Below are 16241 nucleotides of genomic sequence, written 5' to 3'. Positions count from 1 at the left end.
GTGTTCCTGTTCTATCCGTTTCCGATTCCGATTCCAGCCACTGCATCTGGAATCTGTACTTGTGCACCCTGGGCAGCAAGGAGAGTATTTCCTGGAGACACAGGACACATGAGCTTAGCATCTCCATAACTGTCAGCAGAACACACAGCAAATTTGGTTGATTCTTGGTTGAGTTCTACCCCCAGGATTCTGATGGACAATTCTTTAAAATCCAGGAACGTACTTTCAGGATGTTGAGCAGACAGCATCTTTAGTTGACTTTTCAGAGACTTTGTTTCAGCTCCTTCAATAAACTGCTCCCGCAGTGTGTTATCTGCATTCTGTGCTTCACGTGGGTCCACTTCTATAACGGCCCTCAGTGCCTCCTGTAGGGATAAAGCATAGTTTCTAAGGGACTCACCGGGCTGTTGTTTCTTGCTAAAGAAGCGCATTTTCAATTCTGATACCGTCCTGGTTTCAAAGGTGACCAGTAGTCTTTCAAGAATCTGTTCTACTGTCTTTCTTTCTGAATGAGGCCATGACTTTACCTCTCTCAATGCAGCGCCCCCTAGCTGGCCAATAAGAATTTCCACCTTCTGTTCTGTTGACACTGGATATAACCGGAACATAGCAAGCATTTTCCCTTTAAATTCTCTCAGGGTATGTGATTCACCTTTGTAGCGGGGGAGCCAGGGTGCTCCAAAATAATACGGCATGGTCAGCGGCATCATATGCCTGGTTGTGGGTGATCCACCTCGGCTGGGGGAGCCGTTATCGCTGTCGTCAGACATTTCTAATATAAATTCCTAGCGTTGCCCCTAGCAACGAGATGCTCAGTAGCAGAATGTGTAGTAAGTCTCTTATTTGTGCTCACTGATGCGACAAGTTCATCTTTACTTGGGCTGAATTGTAAAAACTTTCAGCGGTACTCACTGTTTTGGAGCTGGAACCTCTTTCTCTGTCTTTTTGGAAAATAAGCGGCCGCTGTGACTCAGATTCTGTACTTTTCAAGATGGCGGCGCCCATCTACTTCCGGTGGTTCCTCCTTTCCCACTGCAACAGTAGGTAGGAACTTTGGTTCCACTGTAGTGGTCTGTAACATGAGGTTCCTTGCTGTTGCTGGGCAGATTCTCTGCTTTCCCGCCTTCAAGTGAGCGGGGGTGGAACCAAGAGCAGTTGTGATGCAGCAAACAATTCAATGCAAACAGTCTCTAATGTCACTTTTCTTCTGCTAAAACAATGATCAATTCAATGTAAAAGTCTCTAATCACATTCACTGTCAGTACAGCAATTTCTATCACAAGTTCCATAAGTAACACACAGTCTTTCCAAGATGGCTGCTTAACCCCACATGTGCTGGTGAGAATTTCTTGCCACAATAAAGTCTCTTTAGCAGGCACAGAGGTGTATTAATCCTGTTCGTGACGCCAATTTATGTGCAACAGCCCGATGGGGATGAGGGAAAGTGCAGAGACCAAATGTTGGGATTTGTAGTACTCACGGTGGCTGTAGTCCTCTCACACTCCTGCGGAGCTGGCACAGTGAAGGAGGGGGATCTGCATATGTATGGGTGGTAGTTGTTGATTCCCCCTGGGGCACACCCTGTGGTGCTGTCTCCTGGTGGATGGGATATGGGGTGCCCTTGTTGTTAGTGGGTGCAGTGCAGATTAACACGCAGGAGACGGTGATGTAACTTGGTATAATAATAACTCACAGTTTCTTTACTGGAAGATTGCAGGCTGCAGCTTGGTTCCACATAGAAGTTATTATCCAGCTAGGGCAGGCGGGATGAGTCAGGCTGAGACAGTTTCCTATCTGCAAGCAGCAAAATTAACTTTCTTCTCTCTTGCTTTCCTTCTCTTTAAGCAGGTTTGTTTCCCTGTATTAATTTCTAGTTCAGGCCAGAAGCTTTCTGAACTAAATATGCTGTGAGGCCCAGTATTATTTCAGCTCTCCTCACAGGCTGTCTTCCCTCGTTCCTCTCCTGGAACCGACTCCTCTACAACTTTCTGCTGCAAAGCCTCAGGGGAACTGCCTCAGACCCTCCTCTCCAGCCACACCCTTTACAGGCTGGAAAAATAGATTGTAATGACAATTCTGCATCACTAGGTGGCAGCATAACACAACATATAACATTATGTTCAATGCATTACAATGTAACCAATACTCCTCTATGGTATTGTCAGGACACTACACACACACACATGACTAAACACATCTCAAGAAAGCAATCATGAGGGTGGACACCATTTTTTTGATCCTTTGATTCTGGTCAGCCCATTAACTTATGCTTGGCTCTAGGATTAAGCATTGCAAGTGTAACGACACACACAGATGGTAGGGGTAATGGAGAGGACTGTGGTGCACCTGAACCATTGCAGGGCCCCATGAGGTTGGCTCCCTGCTTTTTTTTTTTTTTTACCCATTCAGAGTATGTCAGACTGTTTCTCGGCTTAACCAATACCACATTGGATCCTAGATATTTGCCCGATATACATTTGATGGAATAAGCTGCAGTCCCCACCACCACAATAGAATGAGACACAGTATCATAGATGTTGGCACTGACCCTAAGAAAGGGGGATTTTTAACATTTATACACCCTGCCTTAAACCTACACGGTGCTCCTTTATTTCTTCAACCAAAAAAAGCAAAGCAAGAAAATAGCCTCCAATTCTCAAGAACTAAGCTGGTCCTCATAGGCTTCCATACATGGCAGACCCGGAGACCGTTGTCTGGCCTCCGGATGCTATCACAAGCATCAGCAACCCCCACTCTTGCATGGGGCTGTTGATGTGCTACAAACACCCTAACGCGCTGCATTTAAGGGGTTAATTGCCAAAATCAGCGGCGATGAGTCGCTGATCTGCAACAGTGGAACGTCAGCTGTTGTGGACACTGTCACAGACAGTGCGCATCAGGAATGACAGTGACTTCCTGTCACTCTTCCTGTCACTCTGCCAGGAAGCCTATCAGGAGGCTGATCCTGATAGGCTTCCATACATGGCAGACACAGAGGCCATTGTTTGCCATTCTAGCCATTGCCATGCTAGCCATTGGCAAACCACACGATTTCATTGTGAGGTCTGCCGATGTGCTAGAGACACCATACCTCCCAACTTTTGAATTCGGAAAAGAGGGACATTTTTAAGCCACGACCCTTACCAACGCCCAATATACCACATAAACACATCAAATCACGGGCAGATCCTTCTGCAAACAACAAGCGCACATTCTCACTGCGGATCTCTAGACTGTCTGGATATCATAGATATTATGGATGTCGTCTTTATGTTACTTTTCCTAACTTGGGTATAACATTTGCTCATCATGGCAGCAGCTGCAGGACAAACCAAAAGGCTGAGAACAATGAAAGTCAAGAGGGAGACCCTGTGGTTGATGACTTTTCAATTGACAGGTAGCAGAGTTACATGATGGGGATTTTTTTTTTCCAGTTGATTAACTCTGCTACCGGTCAATGGAAAAATCATCCGCCAGAGCCCTCCTGTAGATAGCTCCACACATAGCCCCCCCCTGTAGTTTGCTCCACACACATACAGCCCCCCCCCTGTAGATAGCTCCACACACACAGCCCCACCTGTCGATAGCGCCACACACAGCCCCCCTGTAGGTAGCGCAACACAACCCCCTTATACTTTATGCCACAATGCCGCCAGAGCGGAGAGCGGAGAGCGGTAGCGGTAGCCTACTGCTGCCACTCTCCGCTCTGCTTTGACGTCGCTCACCTTCAGAAGGCAGGAGTCTTGCAGCGGCGTTCTCACTGGTGTCGATGCCGGCCCGGGAGTGGACCAGTCCAGTCACCTGACCGGTGAGGTCAGATGACAGGTCATGTAACTGGACTGGTCCACTCCCATGCCGGCATCGATCCCAGTGAGAACACCGCTGCAAGACTCCTGCCTTCTTCGCTGCTTCAGTCGTCTGGCATGCAGGGCGCCTGTCAGCAACGATCAGCTGTTTTGATACAGCTGCAGCGCCCAGCGGGACATTTTGCAGACTGCCTGGGATGGCAGGACCCTGGTCAGAAACCGCGACTGTCCCAGCGGATCCGGGACGGTTGGGAGGTACGGAGACACCTAAAATGCGGCGATAGCAATCAATCGTTGCATTTAAGGGGTTAATTGCGGAAATGAGCCGCTGATCGGCAACAGTGGAGTGTCAGCTGTCGGGGACAGTGTGCACCAGGAACCGCGCAGTAACTGTATGTCCTCGTGCACTAAGACACTGTCCACCAGGACGTACAATTGCGTCGTAGTGCACCTAGGGGTTAATTTTTGCGATACAAGCAGTAGTTTTTATTGGTACCATTTTTTGGCCTATACAACTTTTTGATCACTTTTAATAAAAAAATAGCGCTAAGGTGACCAAAAAACACGGTTTTTTTTTTACGTCGTTTGACGTTATATTGTAATAGTTAGGAATTTTACAGACGCAGAGATACCAATTTTTTTTTTACATTACTTTAAAGGAAAAATTGGAAAAGGGGAGTTTAACTTTTAATATTTTGTACACTACTGAAAAACGTTACAATTTTTATTAGTCCTCCTTAGGGGGATAGTCAGTCCCCCGGACTGCAATGACAACCAACGGCACCCCGAAATCACGTCCCAGGGGGGCCAATAGGCTGTCGGAGGGCACGTCCCTCTTTTTCTAATGGTTTAGATGTCGTGGTCGATAATGACTGCGGCATTTAAGTCGTTAACCACCAGGCACAGCACAATGTTCCTGGCAGTTAATACAGGGTGTCAGCTGTAAAATACAGCCGACACCCGCAGAATATGGGCGTGAGTTCGCTCCATAAGTCCCCCCCATGCCCCAGGACATGCAGTTACGTCCAGGTGCGTGAAAAGGTTAAAGGGGATCCGTTATCACCCCCGATATGTCTGTTTTAGTCATTACTGTTATGCCTCATAAAACAATTCGAGTTACTTTTCTCAGCACCCTGCGTTGTGCCGTTCCGGTTATTCTTTCTAGAAATGTATGAATAAATTGACAACTGGGCGTTAAAAGTTGGGGGTGTGTCCCTACACAGACAGACAAGTCCAATCAGTGCTGACAGAGTGAGACTGTATATGAACACACCCCTTTGATAAGGGAAATTGTGTAGTCTTACAATGTCAGCACTGATTGGTCATTGTTAATCTTTGTAAGGACACATTCTAACTGGTAAAACCCAGTTATAAACATAAAATTCTAGGAGGAACAACAGAGAAACAGCACAACATATAAAGATGCACCAGAAATTTTAATGGGAATACAATTATTTACTGAAAAACAGGACAGATCAGGAGAGGTGACAGGTCCTCTTTAAAATCTATACTTTTTGCTTGCCATGAATCATCATGAGTTGGTGTCCTTTGGCATTTGCTCAGCCAGACAGAGAGGATGAAAAATGGCAACCACTGTGTAGTTGGAGAGGTAATGACGAAACATTTCTCCTAGTCTGTAATAATTTCAGATTTTTTTCAAGCTAACTAAAGGATACCACCGAAGTGGTGACAAACGCAGTGCTGAGACCAGGAGAAGGGGGAAGTAAAAGCTATACATTATGCCTTTAACCAATATAGGAAATACGGAAAAACAATGCCAACGCGCTGCTATACTTAGCCAGAGATGGTACAACTGTTGTTCCTCGTTTGTATCAACGGTGCATCCTGGATCATAGATATTTGTCCTACGCATTTGATGAATAACACGGTTTTAAGACCAGCAAAATCGATGTAAGGGCTCATTGGAGGGTGGCACTGGGATTTTGCTCTTGTTATCCTGCTATGGTCCTACTCTTCATAGATGAACCCCATGTCCTAATATCCAAATATCTGCCATTTGTATATTTAATGGAGCAAGCTACAGACCTAAACTGTGCCAATTGCAAAGTCAAAGAACCCTTTAGCGCTGCAAACACTGACCCTAGGAAAGGAATGAAGGTAAAATGTTTGTGCCACTTTGGCACGATTTTGTGAAAGGCAGGTCAAAATTGCGTGTTTTTTTGTAAAAAAAAAAAGCATTTTCACCGTGACTTGTAAATTCATTCTAAAGGCCTTAATCAGACTAACTTCGAAATAACGGACAGCACACGGACCTATGCAAATAAATGGGGCTATTCACACATGCGTGATTATTCACGCAGCATGTCCGTTGCGTGAAACTCACTGCACGTCCTATTTTGGTCCATTTTTGCGGACCACGTCACCCATTAAAGTCAATGGGTACATGAAAAACACGGACAGCACATGGACAACATCTGTGTGGTGTCTGTTTTTCACGCACCAGTTGCTAAAGAAATAAGAAAAAAGGACCACTGACACCACACGGCACTAAAATGCATGAAATGGTTTGTTTTTTGCGGAACGCAAAACTGACACGTTCATCTGATTCAAGCCTAACTCGTGTTTTGATACGGTTTAGATTTGCATTGTTCATTTTCTTTTCTTTTTTCCCCTCATTAAAAAAAATTCCCTATTTGGAAATGTTATATGCTATATCACTGGAATATCTTATTTCTCTCAGATGTGAGTAGTAATTCAGTCTTTTCCAGCTTCTGGGTTTGAACATGTTCCCATTCACTAACAGCAAGCAGACAGCAATTCACAAAAAGGGGAAAATTTATCAAAACTGATGCACAGAAAAAGTGGAGAAGTTGCCCATAGCAACTAATCAGATTGCACTAGGGTTAATAAATTTGCCCCAAAGTATATTCGGAAGCTTAATGTTGCATTATACAATAATTAAAGGCTATGTAAACCTTTGCACATTTATTTTTTTAAATAAAAACAAAGTTTTATGGTATTTTAAAATCAAATTTAAATTTCTTTATTTTTAAAAAAAACTTTTTTTTACTTTTTGAGATACAGCTTCTATGTATCCAGGATCCATAGAAGCTTTATCTTGCGCTGAATCCGTCTCGTCAGCGGGACTGACTGCTACGGTGACTGCTGGACCTGCATGTCTCTGACACGCAGGATCCATCCGTTATCGATCACATCTAAGTTCATAAACTTAGGTGTGATCAATAACAGGTGGATCCTGCAAAAAGTAGTTTTAAATAACAGAATACGTTGTTCTATTTAAAAAAAAATACAAATAAAATAAAAGTGTGAAAAGGTTTACATTGCCTTTAAAGGGGTTGTACAGGCTGGGGGCTGTTTTTATGCTGATGAGCTATCCACAGGCTAGGTCATCGGTATTTGATCGGTGGGGGTCTGACACCCCATACCGATCAGCTGTTCCATCGCCCGAAGGCAGCCGCAAGCTATGCAGGCTTGGTGCCGGAAGCAGATGTCTCCAGTCACTGTATAGCCGCCATGCTGGATTACTGCAGCTCTGATCCTATTCACTTGAATAGGAGCAGAGCTGCCGCATGGTCGCTATACTGTGACCGGAGCAATCTGTTTCCAGCACCGACCCTGCATAACTTCCAGCGTCCGAAGGAAGCAGGAACAGCTGATCAGTGTGGGGGTTTGGGTGTCGGACCACCACCGATCATATACCGATGACCTATCCAGTGGATAGGACGTCAGTATAAAAAACAGCCCCCAAACCTGGACAACCCATTTAAGCTTTGTTCACATAAAACCCCTTTAAACTGATCATAAACACAGAATCTATGGAGGCTCATCTAGCAATAGTGTAATGCCTATGTGGCTACCAGACCTTTATCCGACATCTGATGTCGGCGAGATAAAAAAAAATGAACTGGACGGATTTTCCTTGTTCCATTCTATTACAGGACTACCTACAAGATACCATCCTGGCTTACATACAAGATTGTGTAATATACCATACATGATTACACACAAGACTCCACACAGATCTATACATATATATTTTTATTTTGGCACAATTTGTAAAAAATTGGACACTTGGTGCGGTCTTGCAGCTTTTGATGCATTTATTGCAACCGGTGTCATGTCTCGGGAATGGGACATTCATTCATGGTCAGATCCAGGATCATTCATTCAAGGTAGATGCCTCAGACATTCACATAGCATTGAATTGTGGCTCATGGGGATTTTCAAAGTAAAAAGTACTTATCATATTTATCCATGTGTACAAAAGGACAAGCATTCAGCTTCATAAGCAACTGTCGGATAAATATATGTACATTTGATTAAACAAAAAAAAACAAAAAAAGACCGTACACCATTTTGTCCTCAGCATACTATTCCAAATAAGTTACAGTAAAAATGCAGGTATGACATGTTGGGAGAAAAACAAAAGTGCAAAAATATTGTGTGTATTGGTAGCCAAGTGTATGCTTGATTGTCAAGTAAGTCACATAACCACGGCCTGGTACAGCTAGATCGTTTTCTGTGTGGTCAATGGTGTTTGTCTTTTACGTGCCCATTCTGAAGTGCTTTCCCATTCTGAAGTGCTTTCCCATTCTGAAGTGCACTTGGAAGCCTTTGCCCCTTAACGTAGGCATGAAACCAAAAGTTGAGGAACAGGATTAAGAAGACGATTCCATACAGACAAATAACATATAAGAAGACCGGGAACTGGTACGAACAATCTTTCATGAAGAAGAATTGCCCAATATGCAAAGTGACCATGATAAACTGTGTCTAAGGGAAAGAAAAGGAGGAAAATAAAATAGTACATATAATCAGTATCATTGTTGTTATAGATCCAAAACATCTCCCGATAATTGGTGGACCTGTCACATACACTCAACATTGAAATTGTAACACCAAGAAAGAAAATTGTGGAAATCACAGGATCGAGAGACATGGTATGATATGCAAATGAAAAAAAAAAAGGAAACAAAACATTCCAAACATCTTGATTTATTCAGTATCGAGTATGAGCACCACTCACAGAAATAAACGCACTTACACGCCTTGGCATCCTATCAATGAGGTTATTAATAGTTGTCTGAGGAACGTTATGCCACGCTGAAAAGACTTAGGCACGCAAATCATTAAGATTGGCTGCTGGAAGCTCCCTTTGCAATTGTCGACCAATGACGTCCCAGATGTGCTCGAACTGAGACAAGTTCGGAGACGCTACAGGCCAGGGTAGCACGTTTAGGCCACGCAGGCTGCTCACAGTAGCACAAGCAACATGCGACCTTGTGTTGTCCTGTTGAAAAACGGCTTCTGGGACACTTTGGAGAAATGGCCGTACCACTGGTTCCACGACCAAATCAACGAAACGCCAAGCTGTTAATGTACCTGAAATAAAGACTAGAGGGGGCCGGCTACTGTACATTATGCAACCCCACACCATAATCCCGGGAGTAGGACCAGTGTGACATTCCCTTGTGAAGGCCTCTTCATAGCATTGCCTATGGGGTCTACAGACCAATCTTCGGCTATTATTGCTGCGTCCGAGACAAAAGAGGAACTCTTCGCTGAAAAGGATAGACCTCTATTCCAGCCTCTGATGCCGCCTTGCTGTGCACCATGATAGCAGTGGCGTGTGGTCAATGGAACACCTGTAGCTGGAAGTCTGGCTCAAAACCCAATGTCGTGCAAATACTTTCTGATGGTTTGTGTCGACACTGGTTGCTGCCCTAGGCTTGGAATGTGACGTCCAATTTCACTTGCAGTACAGAACTGATCACTATGCACCATTCTTCCAATCAGACGATCGGTCCTTGCAGAGGTTCGCCTCCGTGTACCTCTTGCTGTCATTCCCGTTCGTCGTTCTCCCAACCTCCAGGACACACAACATTTAACAGTGACTACATCTCGTCCTAGGTGTGTAGCCATCTGCCAGAATGATAAACCAAGGTCTCTCAGTTTGCGACAAGTGGCGATAACTGGCACGTTGATGAACAGAAGGCATCGCACAATCATTTTTGAGGTTTCATTGGGCTAAAAAAAGCTTTTCTTTCAATCTGGCTTTTATGCCCCTCCACATGCCACAGATTGGAGCTAGGTGCTTGAAAATGTTATCATTTGCAGATCTTAGAGACACCTGCTACTTCCTCGATTTGCATAACCTTACGGCTTGCCCTTCTTGGTGTTGCAATTTCATTGTTGACGAGTGTATGTTGCGTCTAGTACAGTATATATCATTTCAATATTAACATAAAATCAGCATTTAGAGTATGTATTCTACAAAAAACATGACTTGTCTTGACTAAAATAAAATATAAGTCAATAAATGTTATACTCTTTCAATTAATTTCTTAGTGATCTCTGCTCAAGGCTAGAGCAAAGACGATGGAGGCCTCTGGGCAAAAATTTGGAGGTCCCTACGCAGCGACAGTCATAATGCAGATCCACTGAAAATCTAAAGAGTATGCGGCAGTCCTATTGTTTCCCAATGTCTTATATATATCTTACTATCGGGAGTATTTGGGAAGAACGTTAGACAATTTGGAGGTGGACACCCCTGAGAAATTGCCCCTTTTTTCCCCTCCCCACAATCTGGTCCTGTCTGGTCTGGTTGACTGCCATGAACGTTCCTTCCACAGGAAGTTTCTTGGCTTTCCCAGACTATTTAATTCTAAATCTGACCTATATTTGAGCGTGTGTTTTTTAGTTTTTTTTTCTAGATTAAGGGAGTGCTCTTTAATGTCCACAATTAGGAGTTGGAGAAGGTAGCTAAATGCCTGAAAATATTTCATTGGAGCTATGGAAAATTGGATCACAGCTATAGACTGTAAGGCTATTATTATGATGCACTATGGCTCGTTCTATTATATATTGTCTGGTTTACAAATTTAGGTGGCATGGTCTTTGTGAGGTCATAGAAAAATTTGATACCCATTACTGTCCCTCTTATATTCAGGTTCTGGATCCCCACCTGAATTGGCTAATTTGAGCCAATTGATGGGTGTGAACTTTGCAAGAATGATGCTCTGCTTATTTATCACTTGATGACCCCCAGCCTTATGCCGATAGTCTGTTATCTTATTACAGTATGCGCAGAGGAATGACAGGTCCTATTTTGAGCTTCTGACCGAATCTATAGTCTCTATATAGTAAGGACATTCAACAAAGCAAAACAACTGTCCTCTGTTCACAAACATATTAACCGATTCTTAAAAGGTGCTTTCCGGTTACATACTTTTTAGGCATATTAATTAGATATGAAGTATATAGAAGTATTATCGTAGGGGGGGCCGTGTTGGACCGACTGCATGTGTGGCCACCTCTCTGCCAACAATGGGGACACTGACCCTCTTATTCTCAGTATGGAGACCCACTGATGTGATTGCAACCTTAGGTTACAAATAAGAGCTCCATAAAACAGCCAGTGTAAGGATCCTTTTATCCTCAGGCAATTAACGCGGAGGATATGAATGCAACCTAGTTGTCATGCCACACCTCTAAGCTGTTCATAATAAATTCCTCCCTATAAAATTCCTATATATTCTTCATTACCGGAATGGTATTGCCCCATATGGGAAATTCTCAGCCAACTGTTAAAGGGACGTTCAAGACAACCACTGTCCATATGCTCCATTAGAGGAAATGGACGTCAGAAGGTGGTGCCCAATCTGGCGCGTCTTTGCATTACATGGGCAGCCATTAGTGTGAATGGCTGGCATCTACTGCCATATATGTGGTTGGCTGAGGCTTCCCCCTGCAATAACCGAGGGCAGATCCATTGCTTATAAGCCGGCTTCTTTTTGAAAAGTGGTAGTCTTCATGTGACTACCCCTTTAAGTAAATGTTAAAGCACGTTCAATGTTTTTTTTCATCTGTGGCATTAAGGCAACAATATGTGTACAGGGTGATACGCACCAGTTGTATAGTAGTCATGTACTTTTTCCACCATAGGTACTTCTGGAAGGCAGGCCCTAATGCGGAGAGTCCATAGTAGCTGTACATGATTACATGCACTACAGAGTTCACCAGCGCATGGAATGTGCCCAAACCACCTGAACGGGAAGAGATATGAAAAACAATTACATATTGTAACTATAGGTCTATTCTCAAGGTTATCATAGCATGTACAAAAACGAACAAATTGCCAGTGAGTGAGTAAATGGCTATAGATATGGTTGCGGAGGGCAAAAAAAACCCTGAACAAGTAAAGTTCACACTTGTATGACCTTTGTTTTGTTTTTAGAAGTTATTTTTTTTAACCCCTTAAGGACCAGGCCTATTTTGGCTTAAAAGGGGTTTTCCGAGTTAACACTTTAATTTGTCAGTTCTTTTGACAAGCGAGAGAACAGCAGGGACAGCGCATGCGCGTTTCTGGCTGTATAACAGAACAGCCCATACATGGCACGTCAATAGTGACGGGTCGTCTACTAGGCAGATACTTTAACAGTTTGTTTACGAGCTGTATACCGATCACGTGGTCAGAGGGGGCAAAGAGTGTTGTCACCAGTCATGTGCCCATTGGCAGCATCAGGAAACGGGGCTAAAGTTGATAAAGTAAGAGCATTACAAATGTAATCACATTCCGAGGTTAAAAGCACTGACACATAAAAGTGTTAACTCGGAAAACCCCTTTCATGACCAAGAATTATTTTGAATTTTTTCCTCCCCGCATTCCAAGAGTCATAACTTTTTTTTTTTTATGTGGACATAGCCATATGAGGGCTTGTTTTTTGCGGGACAAGTTGTTGTTTTCAATTGCATTTTTGGGTGTATATATTATATTTATTAACTTATCAATTATTTTTTGGGAAGGAATTGAAAAAACAAAAACAAACAGCTATTCCAGCATGGTTTTTCACGTTTCCAAATTGATGCCGTTCACTGTGCGGTGTAAATAACATTAAATTTATTCTATGGTTCAGTACAGTAAATATTTGTCGCTTTCCAAGAGCTGTAACTTTTTTATTTTTCCATCGATGTAGCCATATGTGGGCTTGTGGTTTTGCAGGACGAAACATAGTTTTCATTGGTACTATTTTTGAGTACATGGGACATATTGATTAACTTTTATTTTATTTTTTGGTGGGGGGAATGGAAAAAAAATGCATTTTCACCATTGTTTTTGTGTGTTTTTTTTTTGTACGGCATTCACCCAGCGGTTTACTTAATGTGTTAACGTTATTGCTCTGATTGATACGATCGCGGTGATACCAGATGAAGTGTAAAAAAAATAAATAAATACACACTAGTAAATAAAACCACTTTTTATGGGAAAAAGTGGTTTTACTTTCATTTTTATGGTAATTTTTTTCTCTTTTTTAAACGGTTTTACATTTTATTTTTTTTAGTCCCACTAGAGGACTTTACAATGCAATCTTCTGATAGCAGATATAATGCTTTGGTGTACTTTGTATACCAAAGTATTATTGCCTGTCAGTGTAAAACTGGCAGGCAATATATTAAGCTATCCCTCTGGCCACGGCCGGCCTGGGGTTCTTTTGTTAGGCCCCTGGCTCCCATGGCAACTTGTCAGCGACCGGTGATCGAGGGCCGCCGATCAGTGACAGAGGTAGCCCCCTCCCACTGTCAAATCAATTAAATGCTGCAGTCGCTATTGACTGCGCCATTTAAGGGGATAAACGGCCGGGATTGAAGGTCTCTCCAATCCTAGCCATTGCAGCGGGAGCCCGGTTATCATTCACAGTCCAGCTCCCGTGGGGATCGAACAGATATTTTATTTTTATTTTTTATTTATGCTTATTATATGGAAATCAGTAAAGGCATGAACATTTACAAGTTTTCTATGTTCTTTACTAGTTGTGCACAGTTGTTGTACTACATAAAATGCACCTCATGCATTGGTAACTCATTGGACAACTCACATACTACTTTACATTGTTGAAACAGTAAGAGGGTGGAATACAGTACAAGATTTTACTACAAGAAAAGGAGGACTCTCAAAAAAAAAAAAAGTTGCGTATTGTATATACAGTAAAACCTCTTATGTGCCGACCACCAAAATTCTCACAGAAAAGTGACTTCATGAGGATGGTCCTTCAGAATGCAGTTTACAGTGTCTAATGGAGTCCAAAGTCATGTATTTTATCAAGTGTTTAATGAGAATATTTATATAGCAAACAATACTGTCTTATGAACTCTACCTCAAGTCCGTACATCTGGGAAGTATTGACCAGCCCTGTACATAATCTTGTAACATAAATGCACAATGTAAAACGTTAAAGAAGACCTCTAGTAGAAACAATTTTCCATGTCTGCATTCCCCACCTGACTGTATACAACACTCTACAGTTTTTATGTATACTGTACTACTTTTTAAACTGCTGCCTTGTCTGTGCTTTAAAAAAAAGCCTCAATCCTGATTTTTAGATTTCTCTTAGACCCTATGTACACGACCGTATTTTTTCCCTCCCGTAAATACGGTTCCTTTGTCACATGTTTTTAACTCTTATTCCACCCGTATTTACAGACCCGTAAAAAAAGGGGGCTGGAAGTGAGGTCACATTATTGCTCAGACATCATTTGGTCTGCTTCTCTTTAGTCAAAAATTTAAATTCCCTGACGTTGCCTACCAACGCTCCCGTAATTACAGGTGCACACACGTAGCTACCCGTAATTACGGGAGCACCATAAACTTTTAAGGGCCTGCTTGTGCCGTAATTACAGCCTGAAATAGGACATGTTCTATATTTTTCAACGGCCCAGGCACCTTCCCGTACGCAAACGGGAAGGTACCCGTGGCCAATAGACGTCTATGGGCCCGTAATTACGGGCGTTTTTACGGTCGTGTTCATGGGGCCTTACTCTCTGCTTTGCCATCAATCCCATGATGCTACATCACAGCATCACATGACCAGCTAAAGACCATACCATTTCTGCATGCTGGGGACACGAATTATCAACGTGGGTCTTGTTCTCCTCAGCACCCACCACTTAATCCAGGTGTCGGACACAATATTATGCTGGGGCTCCGGCTGCTTAGTAGGCCGTGGCAGTAATCTTGAACCGCTGTGTTTGATATGTAGCGCTAAGTGCTTTAGAGATGTTTGGCTGTTGGATTGAGTCCCTCAAAGAATTTTTGGAGCTGGTAGGAGGAGCGAGTCGGTGGTGCTGGCGCCATACCGTGGCCAAAAACTTAAGTAGCAGCTTCTACAATTTGGTAGGCCACAATATTATTCTTAGTCTGGGATTGGTGATATACCCCTCAAAACTTTCCTGGTGACTTTGGCAGTATGATAGCAGGGGAAATATCCATGTCGGGTTTGCAGATTACGTGGATTGTGATGGTTTATATCCGTCAAACTCGAAGAACTGTCCCTATGCGGCCGTTCTTCTTAGCATACTAGCCTTGACACTTCTTCCCTCCTTCTATGACCTTTGGTGGTACCTGAAACGCTCCTCTCCTGCTCGTTCTGCTCCAATGATGTCGCGCGATGCTGGCAGCCTCTCTTCCCTTGTGCATGTCCAATGTGTGGTAGGGGTTTCATAGTTAAATAGGTTTGGAAAAAATAAAAAGACACTGGTCCATCGAGACGCCCTACCTAAATATTTTTTTAGCCAGTGGTCTATGAGATTTCATTTGCATCATGCAAATCAAATTCAATAGATAACGTGGTCATCCTCACAGCTCCTGGCTCAGCAATCATAACTCAGAGTGCCGCTGCACTGGTCGAGATAGAGAGAGAGACTTTATGTTTAGCTGCAATCTGGTTTTGAATTTAATGGTCATAGTCGTACAGCTGAAACATTTTGTAAAAACAGTGAGCGAGTTTTTACAAAAACGTATGCATTTTCTTCAGATGCGCTTTTGTGGTAGCGTTTCAAAACTCTAACAAAATGTACGATGTGAACCCAGCCTATATTAACTTACCAGCAGCGAATTTCACTCCAAACCACCAGGTCCACGGCATGATGGAGTGGTGATACACATGGAGGAATGTGATTTGACTGTTCTTCTTACGCAAAACAAAAAAGATCTGGAAAATAAATATTTTATAGTTTATTTATAAATCAGTTGTTAGGTAATTAGAAGCAAGTTCAATATTTATTAAAGGGTTATTCTGGTTTCAGATAATTAATGTTATTTTTTTATATAATGAAAAGTTATACAGTTTCAAATCATCACCGTTTTCAAGTTCTCTGCTTGCGATCATTCAGTAGGAACCTTCATTGTCGCCACTACTGCACCACCCACTTTCTACCTAAGACTGCATGCACATGTTGAGGCACTAGATGCGAAAAATCTGCATCAAAACCGCAGATAAAATGCAGCTAAAATCCAAGATAACATTGCGTTTTTTACATTTTCATGCGGAAACAGGCACACGTTTTATGCTGCGGAATTTGGTGCATTTTTCTAAACATTATCAGATACAATTCTGATACTTCAACGCAAGACAAATTGACATGCCGCAGACTTTAAAATCTGCGCCGCAGGTCCAT

At 42.8% G+C, this 16241-nt stretch overlaps 1 protein-coding gene across 1 annotated transcript in view; it reads right to left on the bottom strand.

Annotated features, from left to right (window-relative positions):
- Nucleotides 1-7839: 7839 nt before the first annotated feature.
- The window catches only part of ELOVL7 (ELOVL fatty acid elongase 7), a 65315-nt gene continuing 56913 nt past the window's right edge, over nucleotides 7840-16241 (bottom strand). Inside the window, exons 6-8 of the mRNA XM_075854899.1 lie at nucleotides 15670-15775; nucleotides 11697-11833; nucleotides 7840-8561 (exon numbers count right to left, since the gene is read on the bottom strand). Of these exons, the coding sequence (XP_075711014.1) occupies nucleotides 8316-8561; nucleotides 11697-11833; nucleotides 15670-15775 (489 nt within the window). The 3' untranslated portion in view covers nucleotides 7840-8315. The remainder of the gene's footprint in view (nucleotides 8562-11696; nucleotides 11834-15669; nucleotides 15776-16241) is intronic.

The sequence above is a fragment of the Rhinoderma darwinii genome, chromosome 1 (genome assembly GCF_050947455.1).
Source record: "Rhinoderma darwinii isolate aRhiDar2 chromosome 1, aRhiDar2.hap1, whole genome shotgun sequence".
Classification (NCBI taxonomy): domain Eukaryota; kingdom Metazoa; phylum Chordata; class Amphibia; order Anura; family Rhinodermatidae; genus Rhinoderma; species Rhinoderma darwinii.
The sequence above is the reverse complement of the archived record's forward strand: the minus strand, read 5'-3'. Positions and strand labels throughout refer to the sequence as shown.